At 44.6% G+C, this 13,870-nt stretch overlaps 2 protein-coding genes across 3 annotated transcripts; one reads left to right on the forward strand and one right to left on the reverse strand.

Moving 5' to 3' along the window:
• Positions 1 to 154: 154 nt before the first annotated feature.
• CCNA2 (cyclin A2) lies at positions 155 to 5,793 on the forward strand. Of its 2 annotated transcripts, XM_031596883.2 has the most exons (8): positions 155 to 436; positions 542 to 770; positions 1,055 to 1,167; positions 1,480 to 1,703; positions 2,229 to 2,433; positions 3,433 to 3,546; positions 4,033 to 4,166; positions 4,618 to 5,793. In XM_031596883.2, exons 1-8 carry the CDS (start codon positions 308 to 310, stop codon positions 4,664 to 4,666), a joined length of 1,197 nt encoding a protein of 398 aa, XP_031452743.2. In that variant the 5' UTR covers positions 155 to 307; the 3' UTR covers positions 4,667 to 5,793. The 2 variants fall into 2 exon arrangements, with proteins under 2 accessions (XP_031452743.2, XP_089995306.1); XM_090139180.1 differs by having other exon boundaries at positions 159 to 770.
• Positions 5,794 to 7,759: 1,966 nt separating this feature from the next.
• On the reverse strand, positions 7,760 to 13,230 carry EXOSC9 (exosome component 9). Its single transcript, XM_031596882.2, has 12 exons — positions 13,077 to 13,230; positions 12,845 to 12,939; positions 12,083 to 12,202; positions 11,873 to 11,975; positions 11,137 to 11,274; positions 10,676 to 10,758; positions 10,298 to 10,430; positions 10,094 to 10,182; positions 9,765 to 9,911; positions 9,219 to 9,406; positions 8,800 to 8,878; positions 7,760 to 8,001 (listed from the first exon to the last, which is right to left on the reverse strand). Exons 1-12 carry the CDS (start codon positions 13,140 to 13,142, stop codon positions 7,920 to 7,922), a joined length of 1,323 nt encoding a protein of 440 aa, XP_031452742.2. The 5' UTR covers positions 13,143 to 13,230; the 3' UTR covers positions 7,760 to 7,919.
• Between the last annotated feature and the right edge of the window lie 640 nt (positions 13,231 to 13,870).

Consider the following 13,870-nt stretch of genomic DNA (forward strand, 5'->3'; position numbering starts at 1 on the left):
GTGCGGCTGCGCGCTCGCGGGGCGGGGCGGGGCCGAATGGCGCGCGGGGGGCGCGGCGCAGGCGCGGCGAGGCGCTCCGGCTCCACCCGCCGCGTCGCCGGGAAGCGCGTGACGCGCCGCGGGCCGCCGCCGCTCATTGGGCGATTCAATAGTCGCGGGCTGCTCGAACGGAGAGAGCGGCGCCGCGGCGCGAGACTCCGCGGCGGCGGGACGCCGGCACGAGCCGCCCATCCGCGTCCCCGCGCTCCGCGGCCGCCCCCGGCCCTTTCCCCCTTCCCCGCTTCTGCTCCCCGCCCCGGCCGCCACCATGCTGGCGGAGCAGGAGAACCAGGAGAACGTCCCTCCGGCCGCCAAAGCCCCGCCGCCCGCCGCCGGCACCCGCGTGGCGCTGGGGCTGCTGCGGGGCGGCCCGGCGCGGCCGGGGCTGGCGCCGCAGGTGAGCGACGGGGCGCGGGGGGCGGCGGACGGGCGGGCGCCATCTTGGGGCGGCGGGCGGCTGTCAGGGCGGCTGTCACGGCGCGCTGACGGACCGCTTCCGCAGGCGGCGCGGAACGGAGAGGGCCGCGGCGCGGCGGCGGGGCAGCAGGCGCGGCAGCAGCCCTTCAGCGTCTACGTGGACGAGGAGCCCGACGAGGAGCGGCGGCGGCCCCAGAGGAAGAAGGAGCGGGATGAGGAGGCGGCGGACGCGCCGGGGCCGCGGGCCGCCCTCGGGACCGCGGGGGAGCGGCGGCCCCTGGCGCCCCTGGGCAACGCCATGGAGCTCAGCCTCGGTAAGCGGCGGCCCTGCCCCCCTCGGCGCCCGGGGCGAGGGCCCGGCGTGCGGAATGCGGCTGCGGGACGGGACTGGGAGCGCGGCGTGCGCCGGGCGGCCGGGGAAGGGCCGCTCAGCGGGGGGAGCGGGCCGCTCCCTGCTCTTGAGCCGTGCCTCGGCTTCCCCGCGGCCTGCTCGGCCCCCGGATGGCATGGGTGGCCGCCCGCCCGCCAGCGGCGTCGCCACAGCCGTCGGGGGCTTCTGCCGGGCCCCGTGCTATCGCGGCCCTTGCCTTCCTCCTAGATTCCCCGAGTATCATGGATATCTCCATCACTTCAGAAGCGGAAGAGAGACCAAACGTTAACAACGTGCCGGATTATGTCAGCGATATCCACACGTACCTCAGGGAAATGGAGGTGAGATGCCACCCGCTCTCTTGTTTGCATATTTGGGCCGAGTGCATCTGAGGATAAGTCACTGCTACAGTGACTGAAGTAAAGCTAGGAATAAGCAAGTTCCCCTGCTTCCTGCTGGGAGGTTGGCTGTGCTCTGCACTGAGTGCAAGCTGCAAAGAAGATGGTGCAAATGTAGCTTTCTGAGTCCAGATTTACCGTTGCTTACTTGTGAGCTGTTAAAAACAATCTAGATATGGTAAATGGAGTATGAGTGACTGCTTCCCTACAGGCATCCGGTCCAGACTCAATCTTGTCTGTCATCTGAACCTGCAGGTAAAATGCAAGCCTAAAATAGGCTACATGAAGAAGCAGCCTGACATCACCAACAACATGCGGGCTATTCTGGTGGACTGGCTGGTGGAAGTTGGAGAAGAATACAAGCTCCAGAATGAAACTCTGCACTTAGCTGTAAATTACATTGACAGGTTTCTTTCTTCAATGTCTGTTTTGAGAGGAAAGCTTCAGCTTGTGGGTACCGCGGCCATGTTGCTTGCATCGTAAGTGAAATTTCTTGATTGAAAATTCCACCTGCTGGTTTCGTACTGATGGAAATCATGTAGCTTTCATAAGATAGTCTGTAGTCATATTGTCTAGCAAGGGCTTCGTAATAGGTTAAAATATATAAAAGCGTGGCAGCCCACATGAAGCTTTGCAGGTGAGGTTGCAGGCTGTCTTTGTAGATTGGCCTAACGTGAGGATTTCCAGATGCAGGAACGAAAGGCTTCTCAACAGTAATTAAGCAACAGTAAGAAAGTGTATGAAAAGACAACTTGGTTTTCTTCTGGAGTTTCAGCAACTCTTAAGTCCTAAATTACTTAATCCCCAAATAACAGACTGTTGGAACTCTGACTTCAAATTCAGCTGATGCAAAACCTACCAAAGTGAGTGCAGCAGACTTGCTCAGTCACTGTATCTAGCTGCTTTGGGAGTCAGAAGATAATTTAGCACACTGGTTTTCATGAAGCGTTGCCGGCTACCTGATTCTTTAGTCCCTAACTCTTTGCTTCTGTTTCTCATGGCAGGAAGTTTGAGGAAATCTACCCCCCTGAAGTAGCAGAGTTTGTCTACATCACAGATGACACCTACAACAAGAAGCAAGTTCTGAGGATGGAGCACTTAATTTTGAAGGTTTTGTCATTTGATTTGGCAGCTCCAACGATCAACCAGTTCCTCACTCAGTATTTCCTGCACCAGCAGACAAATGCTAAAGTTGAGAGCTTATCAATGGTAAGGCTTGCTAGCTCGGTCTGTGGAACTGTAGAGTTCTGTCATTAATGCACTTCACAAGAGCTGTATTTGTACAGATGAGGTAGAGGACTTTTTAGACTGGACTTTTCTATCTCCTAATATGTTCAAGCATGTAATCTCTCTGGGAGACATCTGAAAAGTGCATGTGATATGCCACGGGCTTCTCCAGAAGCAGTTCTGTACTGCTGGAAGCAACAGTGTCGTTGCTACTGTTTGAGATATCCCATTAATATTACAGTCTGGTACTCCTCCTGGCTCCACATGAATGCTTACTCAAAGCAGGCCAAGTCTGCTGAATTTTAGTTTGGGGTTTGTTTCCCTGCTACCTGTTTCCCATGTTTCTCTCTAAAATTGCCACACATGTACCTGCCCTCTCACTGAGGCAGAAAGGATTTTTATTTTTCCCCTCAACAGGCACTGAGCTCTACATCCAGAGGCCAGTTTCTCAGCAGAGCACAGACAGTGCCTCAGCTGAAGTTATCTTAAAGCCTAACCGTATTGCTGGTACCAGAGTTCCTACATGAATGCCTTTGTCGCATTGTGCAAACGTCAGACTAATAATTCTTCCTTCTTGACATCAGATGTCTCTAAAGATTAAATACATTGAAAAAGCTTGCATGAGAAAAGTGTTGGACGCTAGCTGACAGTAGACGCTATGAGAGAAATATTTGGGGGTATGCTCCTTGCGTTCTGTTGCTGTTCTGTGACTCTCAGAATCATAAGTGGCAGTATAGTGTGCTCTCAAGTTTTCTGCGTCATTGCCTGCTTTAATATGAGTAAGCTTTGTCTTAAAGAGTATCAGCACTAATCCAAAGGAACAAATCTGTGGGCTAAGAGTAAGTGGGAACTGGTAAAAACTGTTCCTCCATTTGATGGCAGGATTTAGAAGCTTAAATTCCTATCCAAATGAAGCTGCTTAAATGCTCTTCTACTTCTTTTTGGAAGCAGATGATTCACTTTCCCTTCTCTCCCTTGCAGTATCTTGGAGAGCTGACTCTAATTGATGCTGATCCTTACTTGAAATACTTGCCATCAGTTATTGCTGCTGCAGCATTTCATCTAGCAAGCTATACGATCACTGGACAAACTTGGGTATGTAACACTAAGACTTGAGCCTTCACATACCTTTATGCATGCTTCGTGTAATTGAAGGGAGTTTTGAATGCTGAGGCCTACGCTGTTGAGTTTTGGGCTGTTGGAGTTGGCAGCCCTTCCGTATCAGATTATGGTATTTGAAAGATAGGGATGTACCTTTTTTGGGAAGGCAGAGGCATCTGTGATTGCACTGTGTTCTATTCATCCTCCTCAAAGCTGTAAACAACTCCCTCAGGATGAGGGAGCGGGCAGAAAGCCTAAGTAATGGAGGCAAGGAATACTTCTGCTCTGCAAAGAATACAGTAGTTCTCAGGATTCCTATAGACCCACAGGAGTGCTTCAAATCTGGGCAGTGATTATTGAGCTGCTTTCTGAGATAATAAAACTGCCAGCATACTGGGATAACACCATTTCAACAGGGAAGCTTGAAAACCTCCACCAGAGTGATGCAAAGATATTTCAGTGTTCCTCCTTTTTCCTCAGCCTGAATCTCTGTGCAAGGTGACGGGCTACAACCTTGAACATATTAAGCCTTGCCTCACGGACCTTCACAAGACCTACCTCAAAGCAGCACAGCACACACAACAGTCCATAAGGGAAAAGTACAAGAGCACAAAGTAAGTATCTGCAGAGACGTGTGGTGAGCCAGTTTGCTCTGCCTGAGCTTAACTGGGGCTGGGTGGGTTAACTTGGGAAGTCTGAAGTCACACCAAAGTGGTGTAAGTGAAATGGTTGAAGAGACCCTCAAGGTCCTTGCACAGTGCTTTGTTGAGCAGTGTTTCATGTTCACCAGGCCTAGTGTAACTACTCAAACCGCTGCCTGCACTGGGTAGGTAGAAACTGGAGGAGTTGACTTGGAAATTCCTACCGTAGCTAGGCAGGAGAGTGTATGAAATGCTTCAAAAAATCCATGCTGGCGTGGTGGCTGACATGCTCCAAAATGCTTCCAGCTGGCTGAGCCTTGTAAGCAATGTGCTTTACTGCAGTATCCATGTTATTTTTTTTACAGCAGAGAGCACTTCAGCAAGATTCCATCTTGCATCTCTTTGTGTTTTTTCCCTTCTCTAGGTACCATGCAGTATCGCTTATTGATCCACCAGAGACACTAGATTTGTAATAATCAAGAGACTTATCTTTTAAATACGTAGATGTATATTACAAGAAAATGATGTACAGTTTTTAAACGTGGTTCAAAGTTCTAGGTGTGATTACTCAGAATATTAATGCAGGTTTTGATGAGCTTAATTCTGAAGTTAGGTTTATGTGGTTTTAATGTAAATCTTTTGTACATGCAGTCTTCTTAAAATATGTAGCTATGTTTTTATAAGAATGTTCTCTTGAAGCACAGAAGTAACCATGAAGACCAAGTCAAGTCTGAGACTTATCTAATTATAGACTTAACAGTAATACTAGCAGTGCATTATTATCACAGGACTCTTTCTCCTTCCAAGTAAGAGGGACTCCACACTGGTATTTGTAGCATTTTTATACTCCTTAATCTAAGCTGAGACTTAGTATGACTGAACAGCTACAGTACTGGAAGAAACTGTATTGCTATGAGGAGAACACCTTGCTGAAATTGACTTTTGTGAGGCTCTCTGGGATGTGCTGGTTACTGGAAGCCCTGATTTCTCTTTAATGGATTACGTGCTCTTCATCATACAAGATTCAGTGCTCTGCTGCAGGAACTGCACAGCTGAAACTAGTAAACTACATATAGAAAGTGGTCTTACTGTAGTTATTTTCTAGTTAAAGTGTAAAACTGATACTAACTTTAAACCTGTGGAGTTCCCACTAATGCTTTGGCTTTCCCAATAGCCCATCAATGTAGTAAATAAACCTACAGCCTGCTTACCTCTTTAGGGGTGGTGGAAAGATTATACTGCAGGAGAGCGAATTACTGCTCTGCGTCTTGGAGAGGAGGCAATGTCTACTAGGGTGCGTGGGCTGTGTGCAGAATGGCACTAATTCTGTACATCCCTCTCAACTGGGAAGGATTCCTTCTGTGGCATGCAGCAAAAATGTAAACCAAGTGATTTTACTTTTCCTTAGTTATTAGAACTGCTACGTGAACAATCTAGCGTGTGTCATTTGATGAAATGAACATCTACCTTCAACCTGTATAAATGGAGTGATGCTCCCTGTACCTACTGTTCTTTGTGTATGTAAAGAAGTGAGCGCAAGGAGGTGCTGGATTTAACTGAGCCATTTCTAGGTTGGCAAATAAACAAGTTTTATACCTGCTCTTAGCAGTCTTGCCAATACCTTAAAGTCACTACCTCGTAGTAATACCATCTTAAGTCAGCATTGGTTTTGATTCTTTTTGGCAAGGCCTGCCCCTTGCCAAACCTGTGCCCCTTAAACTTCAAGTTGATTCAACACTGGTTATCTGCACACCTAGCAGTATAAATTCTATGTATGTGTGAAGTAGTGGGTGTGGGCTATTTAAGAAAAAAAAAAGAAAATCAGCAGCCATCTATCAAGCTGCCATACACGCATTACTGTGAAACCATTTATACATCTAGATTCAGTTACTGAAAGCTTGCTCTGTGGTTCAAGCCCTCCATGAACCAGTTCAGTTACTAAACTGCTCTAGTCAAGTGACTCATCCAGTTAAGGCAAAAGTATGCAACAGAGGCTGCTTTTTAGCTAAATGTAAGCCTTTTAGGATGTACTTTAACCCTTCCACATATCCTAAAGTTTAACAAAGAGCCACATTCTGTTGGCCGACCGTGTTCTTCAGTAGTCTTCAGTTAGTTTAATTTCAGTATCTTACCACTGGAAAAGCTAAAATCAGTTGGGAAAGACTGTGCAGTATATCATGTCTACTGCTTAGTATTAGAAATGCTCTACCCTTGCAGGACAGGCAGTATGTATGTACAGGAATAGATGTGCCACAGTTGTGACATGAGCTGTTGACCTTGGAAGATCAAATAAAGAAGCTGCACTGGTCAGTATCTTTTGAAGATCACAATACTCTTTGTGAGAAACAGGCTTCTGTTTTCACCTTCCTGTGGCATCTGCTGGGTAACTTTCAAGACCACTAAGAAGCACAAAAAGTGGAAGAGGAGTTAATTTTAGAGAAGCATATGAATTATTTTCTGCAAAGAGTAGGTATCAGTGAAGTGAATGGACATCAGTATTATAGCTGCTTAATGAAATATCTCCTTGCTGTTTTGAATGGAAGCCATTATTTTATTTTTCCCATAGCACAGAAAAAAAATTCTCCTTTGCTCCCTCAGTAGCAGTATCTGATATAACTTACTTCCTGTATAGCCTTAATGCCTTAGTCACAGGCTGCCATCTCTGCTTAGTATGCCTATGTTCCTCTGTGCTTGCTGACAGATGCAGTAATGTTCTTTTTCATCTTTTCATTCTCTAAAGCTAACATGGGGGAAGATTCTAGCTCTCACTTCCACATTTTGATTAAAAAAATCCCAAGTTGTGCTGTAGTACTGTTTTGCCTATCCACTGTACCTTCTCCCATTCTGAAATAAAGCCTCTTGGAATGGAGGATGTCAGCTGTTAAGCAGGAAAAGAAGATAAATAGTAGTGGCAAAGTATACTACTTGTGTTCTTTAAAAAGCTTAAGGGCTTGTTGGAAAAAAAGAAACAATTGGTGTGCAGAATATGTTGCGGAAGAACAACCAACCTTCACTCACGCCTGTGCTCTACAGTAACTTTGGTAGGGAAGAACTGACACTAAGATAATGCACTGATTTAGCTCCTGGAGGGACAGGACTTTCTGTGTTTGTCTCTTCCTACATCTAATTACAGCTTTGGTAGGGAGCAACTTGTTTTTTTCCACTATTCATTTCTAAAAGTGATGCTGGGAAATAGTATCTGTGACAACTCCATGTCTCCTGTTCATAAGTCATATAAAACTGAAAAAATAGTCCTACATTACTCTTGTAAATATGTGCATGTTTCTAATTTACTTGGTTTTCAAAACAAAGCAGGCAGGTTTGAGACATCCTCTCTCTTGCCAGATATTAAATTCAGAGCCTAATTCTTTGACTATAATTCAAGAAAAATTCATGTCTGTGCATGTAATATTTAATTAAACTTTTCAAAAAACTACTGAGGTATGAGCTGCCTCTGTATGGAAGTTCTACAGCCTCTTTTCTCCTGACCAGAACTATGCATCAATGTATGAGTCATTCACACTGGAATGGTGAGTAGTCTGTGCTGCAGATGGACGATACCATACTTTCACTTACATTAACATTTTATTTTAAGCTGTGTACAATTACATAAAATATACAAAGATACAGGATGAGAGTTGGGGGGGAGGAAATAAAATTGTCTACAAATATAAATTCAGTAATAAAAAAATGTCACATTCTATGGCATTACTGAAGGGGATGGCTTTAGCGTGAAGCTCTCTTCTTTCTCCTCTTTTTGTTAAATGCTTTCTTACTTGTATTTTCTTGTTTCAAGTTGGTCTGTGGTCTGAGAGGAAATAACACTTTATCAAATGACTGTACTATGGAGTTCCATCTCAAAAGAACAGGTTTGTCATCTTTAACAGGACAACCATTCACTGTGCTCAGTGCAAAGTTCAGTTTCTAGAAAGCATTCTAAATACAATGAGGGTTACCATGGCTAAAGTAAGGATACAACGGTAAAACTAACTTACTTGAGATAAAACTTAAGATTAGTTATAATGTGGCAGCTCAAATTCACCTTTAAGCTCTGGTTCCTTCTGAAGTGATTAAGACCAGTCAAATATCTGAAAAGCACAGGAGGCTGTGTGACCCTGTGGTTGTACCACCACGCTCAGGCAGGCCCAGGTCACACAAGTGCTCAGTGCGGTGGGGCTGTGCCCCAGCCAGCAGCACTGCTGGGAGTTGGGCCAGTGCATTTTTAAGGAAAACACACACTAACTTCTTACCCCATCACTCCTTATTTTATTGAAAGATGACTACTGAATTGGAGGTGGCCAGGTTAGATAGGGCCCCAGGCAACTTCATGTAGGGAGTGGCAACCCTGCCCCTGCCAGGGGGTTGGAACTAGATGATTTTTAAAGGTCCCTTCTGACCCAAACCTTTCCAGGAATCTGTGATCCACAATCATCTCAGATAGGAGAGGAGCAAACTAGCACAGCTTTTAATTTCCTCACTCCGCTACATAATCTTGATCAACCAAAACCTCTCTTGGCATGGGCAAAGTTCTGAGCATAGGCCATGAACGTCCTGTTGTCAAGTATCCTTTACCAACTCCCTCCTCTTAATTTCATATGGTGTTTACCTTGTTTTCTTTGGTTCTTCCTGTGGTTCCAGAATGACAACTTCTTCCTCTTCACTGTCAGACAGTACAATAGGTTCATCTAGAAGAAAAAATAGTTAAAAACTGATCCAATATGTATGAACACCTTCTGTGACTAGTAACTGCAGCGCTTTTTAAAGTGATGCTCAGAAGTGGAAAAACAGGCTTACAACTACCAGTGCTTATTCTGGAGCTCTTCAATGTACTACAAAAAACAAGCTTTCTTTTGAAGAAAACAGATGTACAGGTGAAGTCAAAGTACCAAACAAGTATAACTTCCAAAAAGAAAGTGACTACGATGGTTCTTTCTTCCTAAGGATATCTTGCACTTTTCTACACCTTAATAATTTACACTTGAAGTGATATAAATAAATGCATGTGGTATCAAGATAAATAAATACCTTTAGCTTCACTCATCGTATTTGTATCTTCTGTTTCTGTTCTCTGGCATTCAAAAGCAGTAGCACTGCTTTCACCTTCCTCTTCTGCTGCATCTTCCCTCTCAGATTCCTCAAGGTCTCCCCAGGCATTCTCTATTCCTTCCCCAATTTGGGCTGTGCCAGGAGTGTGCAATATTGGTTTGGCAAAACTGAAGTAGTTAAGAAAATCTTGGAGTTAGTAATCTCAATGTATAAAGGCAAAATAATAGATTTTCAGCTGTAACTTTTCTCCCCGGGCCTTCAGTGAAAGTTAAGAAAGAGTACTCTTTCTCCAGATAGTGTGACAACTAGTTACTTCAGCCCTGTTTTGCACTTTATGTTAAGAATTAATTCAACTAAAAAACAGTCAGAACTAAAATCAGTGTAAGGTTAATGTTTCCTCTGAAGGCTATGAGGCTACCCTGAGCCATCAGATAGCTTGGGTGTTCTAGCTTCTAGAAGTGCTAATGCAGATAAGAGGAAAGAGTTTTGTTTTTTTTTTCCTGGAATAATAAATAGAAAACATACACTTCTGAAGGAGGGTCAGCTTTAGTGATGATCTCTTCTGCTTGTTCTTCCACATTGTTGGTATCTACAGCAGCACTGTCCATTTTGAAGGCAGTGATCTTTTGATTTGGTATAGATTCTGCAAAGCCAAACTTCCCACCTTCTTTCCTAGTCATTCAACAACAGACAGTATTTCAGGATATTTCACATTTATGAATATTTTTCAGGTATAGAAATACTTGCTATTTTAAATGATTACAAAAACAACTTGCTGTTTTATTACAAACTGGCATTAACTTTTAAAGTATTTCTTAAAAATACTTATCTCCATTCCTTCCCAAAAAACTCACCTAACTTTCTGGTCGTTCTCCAAAGCTTTCTGAATTAATTCTGTTATTTCTGCAACCTTAACAGCTGTTATTTTACTGCATCTCAGAACCTGTACGTTACAAATACAGTAACAGTTTAGAATCATGAAAACAAGACTTTTAAAATAGAACCATAGAACAGATCATAAGAATAACAGATACTTAAATGTTTTCCTTGACTTTTACCTGATCCTTTAATAGCATAATCCCTCCGCTAGACTGAATGGTACAAATTTCACCATGTTTATTCATGGCAATTACAAGGAGGCCATCCATTACACGTTCCTCTCGTTCATTTGGATCCACCAACAAGTAAGTCCTAGAATTAAGATTTTAGTATAAGATGACAACAGAAGTTTGAGACTGACCTTGACTCCCCCATTACAATTTTCTGCCTATCTATGGAAGCTGCTGGCTACTTACACACTGTGCAGAATACATATGAATGTATTAAAAAATCTGTCTGTCAACATGAGTATTTTCACAATGTTATGGAACAACAATTTTGCAGAACTGAGAATAAGTTGTTTCTGTCAAGAAAGGCTTTAAAAAAAAAAATCTTACCCCTGCTGGAAGAAGGCAAAACTCACACAAATAGGCATGTGGTGGATGCTCAGGGGCACAGGATCACGTTCCTCAGGAGAGTACTTAGAAAAGAATTGGTCCAGAAGACAGTTATTTATGACATTCTATTTTAAAAGGATGTATTGTACAAGAAAGATTTAAAGAAACAGAAAGAAAAAGATCTAGTCACCTAAATATTAATTAAAAAACTCTTTTGTTCTTATCTAATACTTTCTGTTTACTTATGGAGGTAAACAGAATATTGCCATAAATTGAAACTGAAAGTCTTACACACAGCAGGTTTGCTTCACTATCCTTTTACATTTTGAATAGGAACACATTTATCCTACAGCTCTTTAAGCATCTTGAGTTTATCTGCTTACATCAGTATTTAATTCCACCCTTTTGTAAACCAACAGCTACTGGCAGTATGAGGCTTACTGCAACCTGGTATGACTTACCACTGTTACTTCTTTCCCTTGCACAGAAACATCTGGTCTGCGAAAATGGCACAGGGCCACGATTCCTGCTATGCTGGCAGCATCAATAATGTTACCATCATGATTTAACAGGTGCAGATCCACACGAATTTGCCAGACCTGAGGGAAAACATGCATAACTGCTTGGTAAATGTGTAACATGATTCCACAGAAGCTATTGCTTTTCCACGACACTTCCAGTCTTTGAATACAAAAAGGAGCAGTTTACATTCCTCAAGTTAAGAAGTTAGGATGAAAAACCTTGGTACATTCAAGGTACCAGTGTGCTAGATTTAAAATGCTGGTTTATTTTGACAAAATAAACAACAATTAAATACAATTTAAACTTTGTTTTACAAAGAAATACGTTCAAGTACACACATCCCAACTATTCCAAAAGCATCTGTAGATCGTTAAGTTAAAAATATCTATAAGGCAAGAAAAAAAATACTCAAAAGTCCAGTATTCAAAACAAGACAGAGCACCTGAAAAAGTGACTTATGTTTAAAATCATGAAATATGTTTACACATTATTAAATTCAAGAAATGTTTAGATATTGTACTAAGGGACGTGGCTTAGTGGGTAAATATTGGTGGTATGTGGATGGTTGGACTGGATTATCTTAGAGGTCTCCTCCAACCTTGGTTATTTTACAAAATCATCTGAAACTGGGAGTTTTTTCCCCCCCTACCTTTTCACCAGCATTTTTCTCCCTACCTTTTCACCAGCAACAACGCAGAGGGACTCAGTATCTATACATTTGGAATTTCTCAGACATCGTTCTATAAGTCTGTTCACTTTCACCAATAACTCAGATTGCCTGTTCAAACAAAATTAAATTACACATAATCACGCTATGCACTTGTGCGTGTCAAAACAATGGTTCATATGTCATCCTCACCTGGACTTTTTAAGAAAGCTACATACCTGCCAGGCTCAAATCCAGGCGCAGCCATCGGTGAGAGCTCAAGGTTACAGAAGAGTATACCTTCTGTAGCCCGATTTGGCTTCGGGGGAACAAGTTCACACGAGACTTGCCCAAGAACCCTGCAGAAGAAATAAACAGCTAGGCTACAAAGTTCAGCAGGAAAACCACCTAACAGTGAAAACAAAATATATACAAAAGGAAAACCCAAGTGGATGTTTTTCAACACATTTCTCATTGCTCAACTCAAGTTTCTCACTCAAATCCTGTATTTAAACACTAGTCAAAGATGAAAATAACTGCATCTAGAAATCAGAACATTTTTCTAACATCTAGAATTAAAGCAAGCCTCAAAACACTGGAGAACTGGAGTACTGCACCCAGACCGGGGGCCGCAGATTGAGAGGATGTAGTTGCTGCAGCGGGTCCAGCGGAGAACCACGAAGATGATCACTGTAATGGAGCAGCTCTCTTACAAAGACAGGCTGAGGGGAGAAGAGCAGGCTCCACAGAGCCCTCACTGCAGCCGTCCAAATACTCGAGAGAAACATAAACAGGAGAAGAACCAATTGTTTACGCGGTCTGATATCGACAGGACAGGGGGGCAGCTTTAAGCTAAAAGCGGGGAGATTGACGTTATTTGTTAAAAGTAAATTCCTCACTCCAAGAGCGGCGAAGCGCCGGCACGGGCTGCCCGTTGAGCAGCGGATGCCCCACCCCGGAGACCGCAACGCGCGGACCTCCCGCCAGCCGGCCGCTCCCACCTGGTCTTCCCCAGCTCCACCACGCAGCAGCCGTGCTCGGGCCCGAAGGAGATGCGCACATTGCGGTAGTCGTAGCACTGCCGCCCGTCCAGCCGCTGCGGGGACACGCGCACACACACGGGACGGTCAGCGCACCACGCCGGGCCGGGAGCGGCCGCAACGAGGGGCCGCGCCGCCCCGCACCTGAGAAGGGGCCGGGGCAGAATACAGGGAGGTGAGCCCGGCACCGCACCTTCCTCTCCTGGATGGCGCGCAGCAGGAAGCGCCGCTCGCAGTTCGACAGCGGCGTCTCCTTCATGCCGGAACGCGACCGCACGCACAGCGCGAGCTCGGCCCGCGCGCTGCGATTACGTCATCAGCACGCGGCGGCTGGAAGGCGGTAGCGCGCAAGCGCGCGGCTTCAACCTCCCGCCTCGAGCCGCCTCGCGACTGCGTGCGGCCAACGGGCGCCCCCTGGCGGAGGGCGGACTCGCGATACTTTGGTGAAGGCGCTCACAAACGGGCCGATCATCGGGGAAGTCGGCCGGAATCAAAAACCTGCGTACCAGAACACAGGCAATCAGATTTTTCTCACGCACAGTTGTGGAGACATCTTAATTACGCTAGCTTGTATCTTTTTAAACTTTATTAACACACTTAAGAAATCCTAGTGCAAACAAAAACATGAGGGACGCTTCAGAAATGCCAAGTTTCTGTGAGCAGGGACACACATTGCCCATTTCCACACTGGTTTTAAGTTTTCAGAGTATCCACGATACACGAGCATCATAAAAATGTTTAGTGAAAAAGAATATTGGCATAAGATTGCAGAGGCCATCTTTCTGTCAACAAATTTAAGTAAATAGTTTTATCAAATGGTACAACAGGTGAAGCAATACAAAGGAACAAAGCGACTTAACACTTGCAGCTTTCCCTATAGCCAAAAAGATGGTAACATTTTGAGTAAGTGTCTCTCTCCTTGCTGCTATATTGCTGATTATCATAGACTCATTAAGGTTGGAAAACCCTCTAAGATCATTTAGACCA

The sequence above is a fragment of the Phasianus colchicus genome, chromosome 4 (genome assembly GCF_987193195.1).
Source record: "Phasianus colchicus chromosome 4, bPhaCol1.hap1.1, whole genome shotgun sequence".
In the NCBI taxonomy this organism is placed as follows: Eukaryota; Metazoa; Chordata; class Aves; order Galliformes; family Phasianidae; genus Phasianus; species Phasianus colchicus.

Excerpts from the sequence above, each read along its gene's own strand:
- CCNA2 (XM_090139180.1), top strand. The coding sequence starts at position 308 with ATGCTGGCGGAGCAGGAGAACCAGGAGAACGTCCCTCCGGCCGCCAAA. Across the intron at positions 3,547-4,032 it reads CGATCACTGGACAAACTTGG|CCTGAATCTCTGTGCAAGGT; the intron begins GTATGTAACACT and ends CTTTTTCCTCAG. Across the intron at positions 4,167-4,617 it reads GAAAAGTACAAGAGCACAAA|GTACCATGCAGTATCGCTTA; the intron begins GTAAGTATCTGC and ends TCCCTTCTCTAG.
- EXOSC9 (XM_031596882.2), bottom strand. The coding sequence starts at position 13,142 with ATGAAGGAGACGCCGCTGTCGAACTGCGAGCGGCGCTTCCTGCTGCGC. Across the intron at positions 11,275-11,872 it reads GCGTTGTTGCTGGTGAAAAG|GTCTGGCAAATTCGTGTGGA; the intron begins GTAGGGAGAAAA and ends GTTTTCCCTCAG. Across the intron at positions 8,879-9,218 it reads TACGATGAGTGAAGCTAAAG|ATGAACCTATTGTACTGTCT; the intron begins GTATTTATTTAT and ends TTTTTCTTCTAG.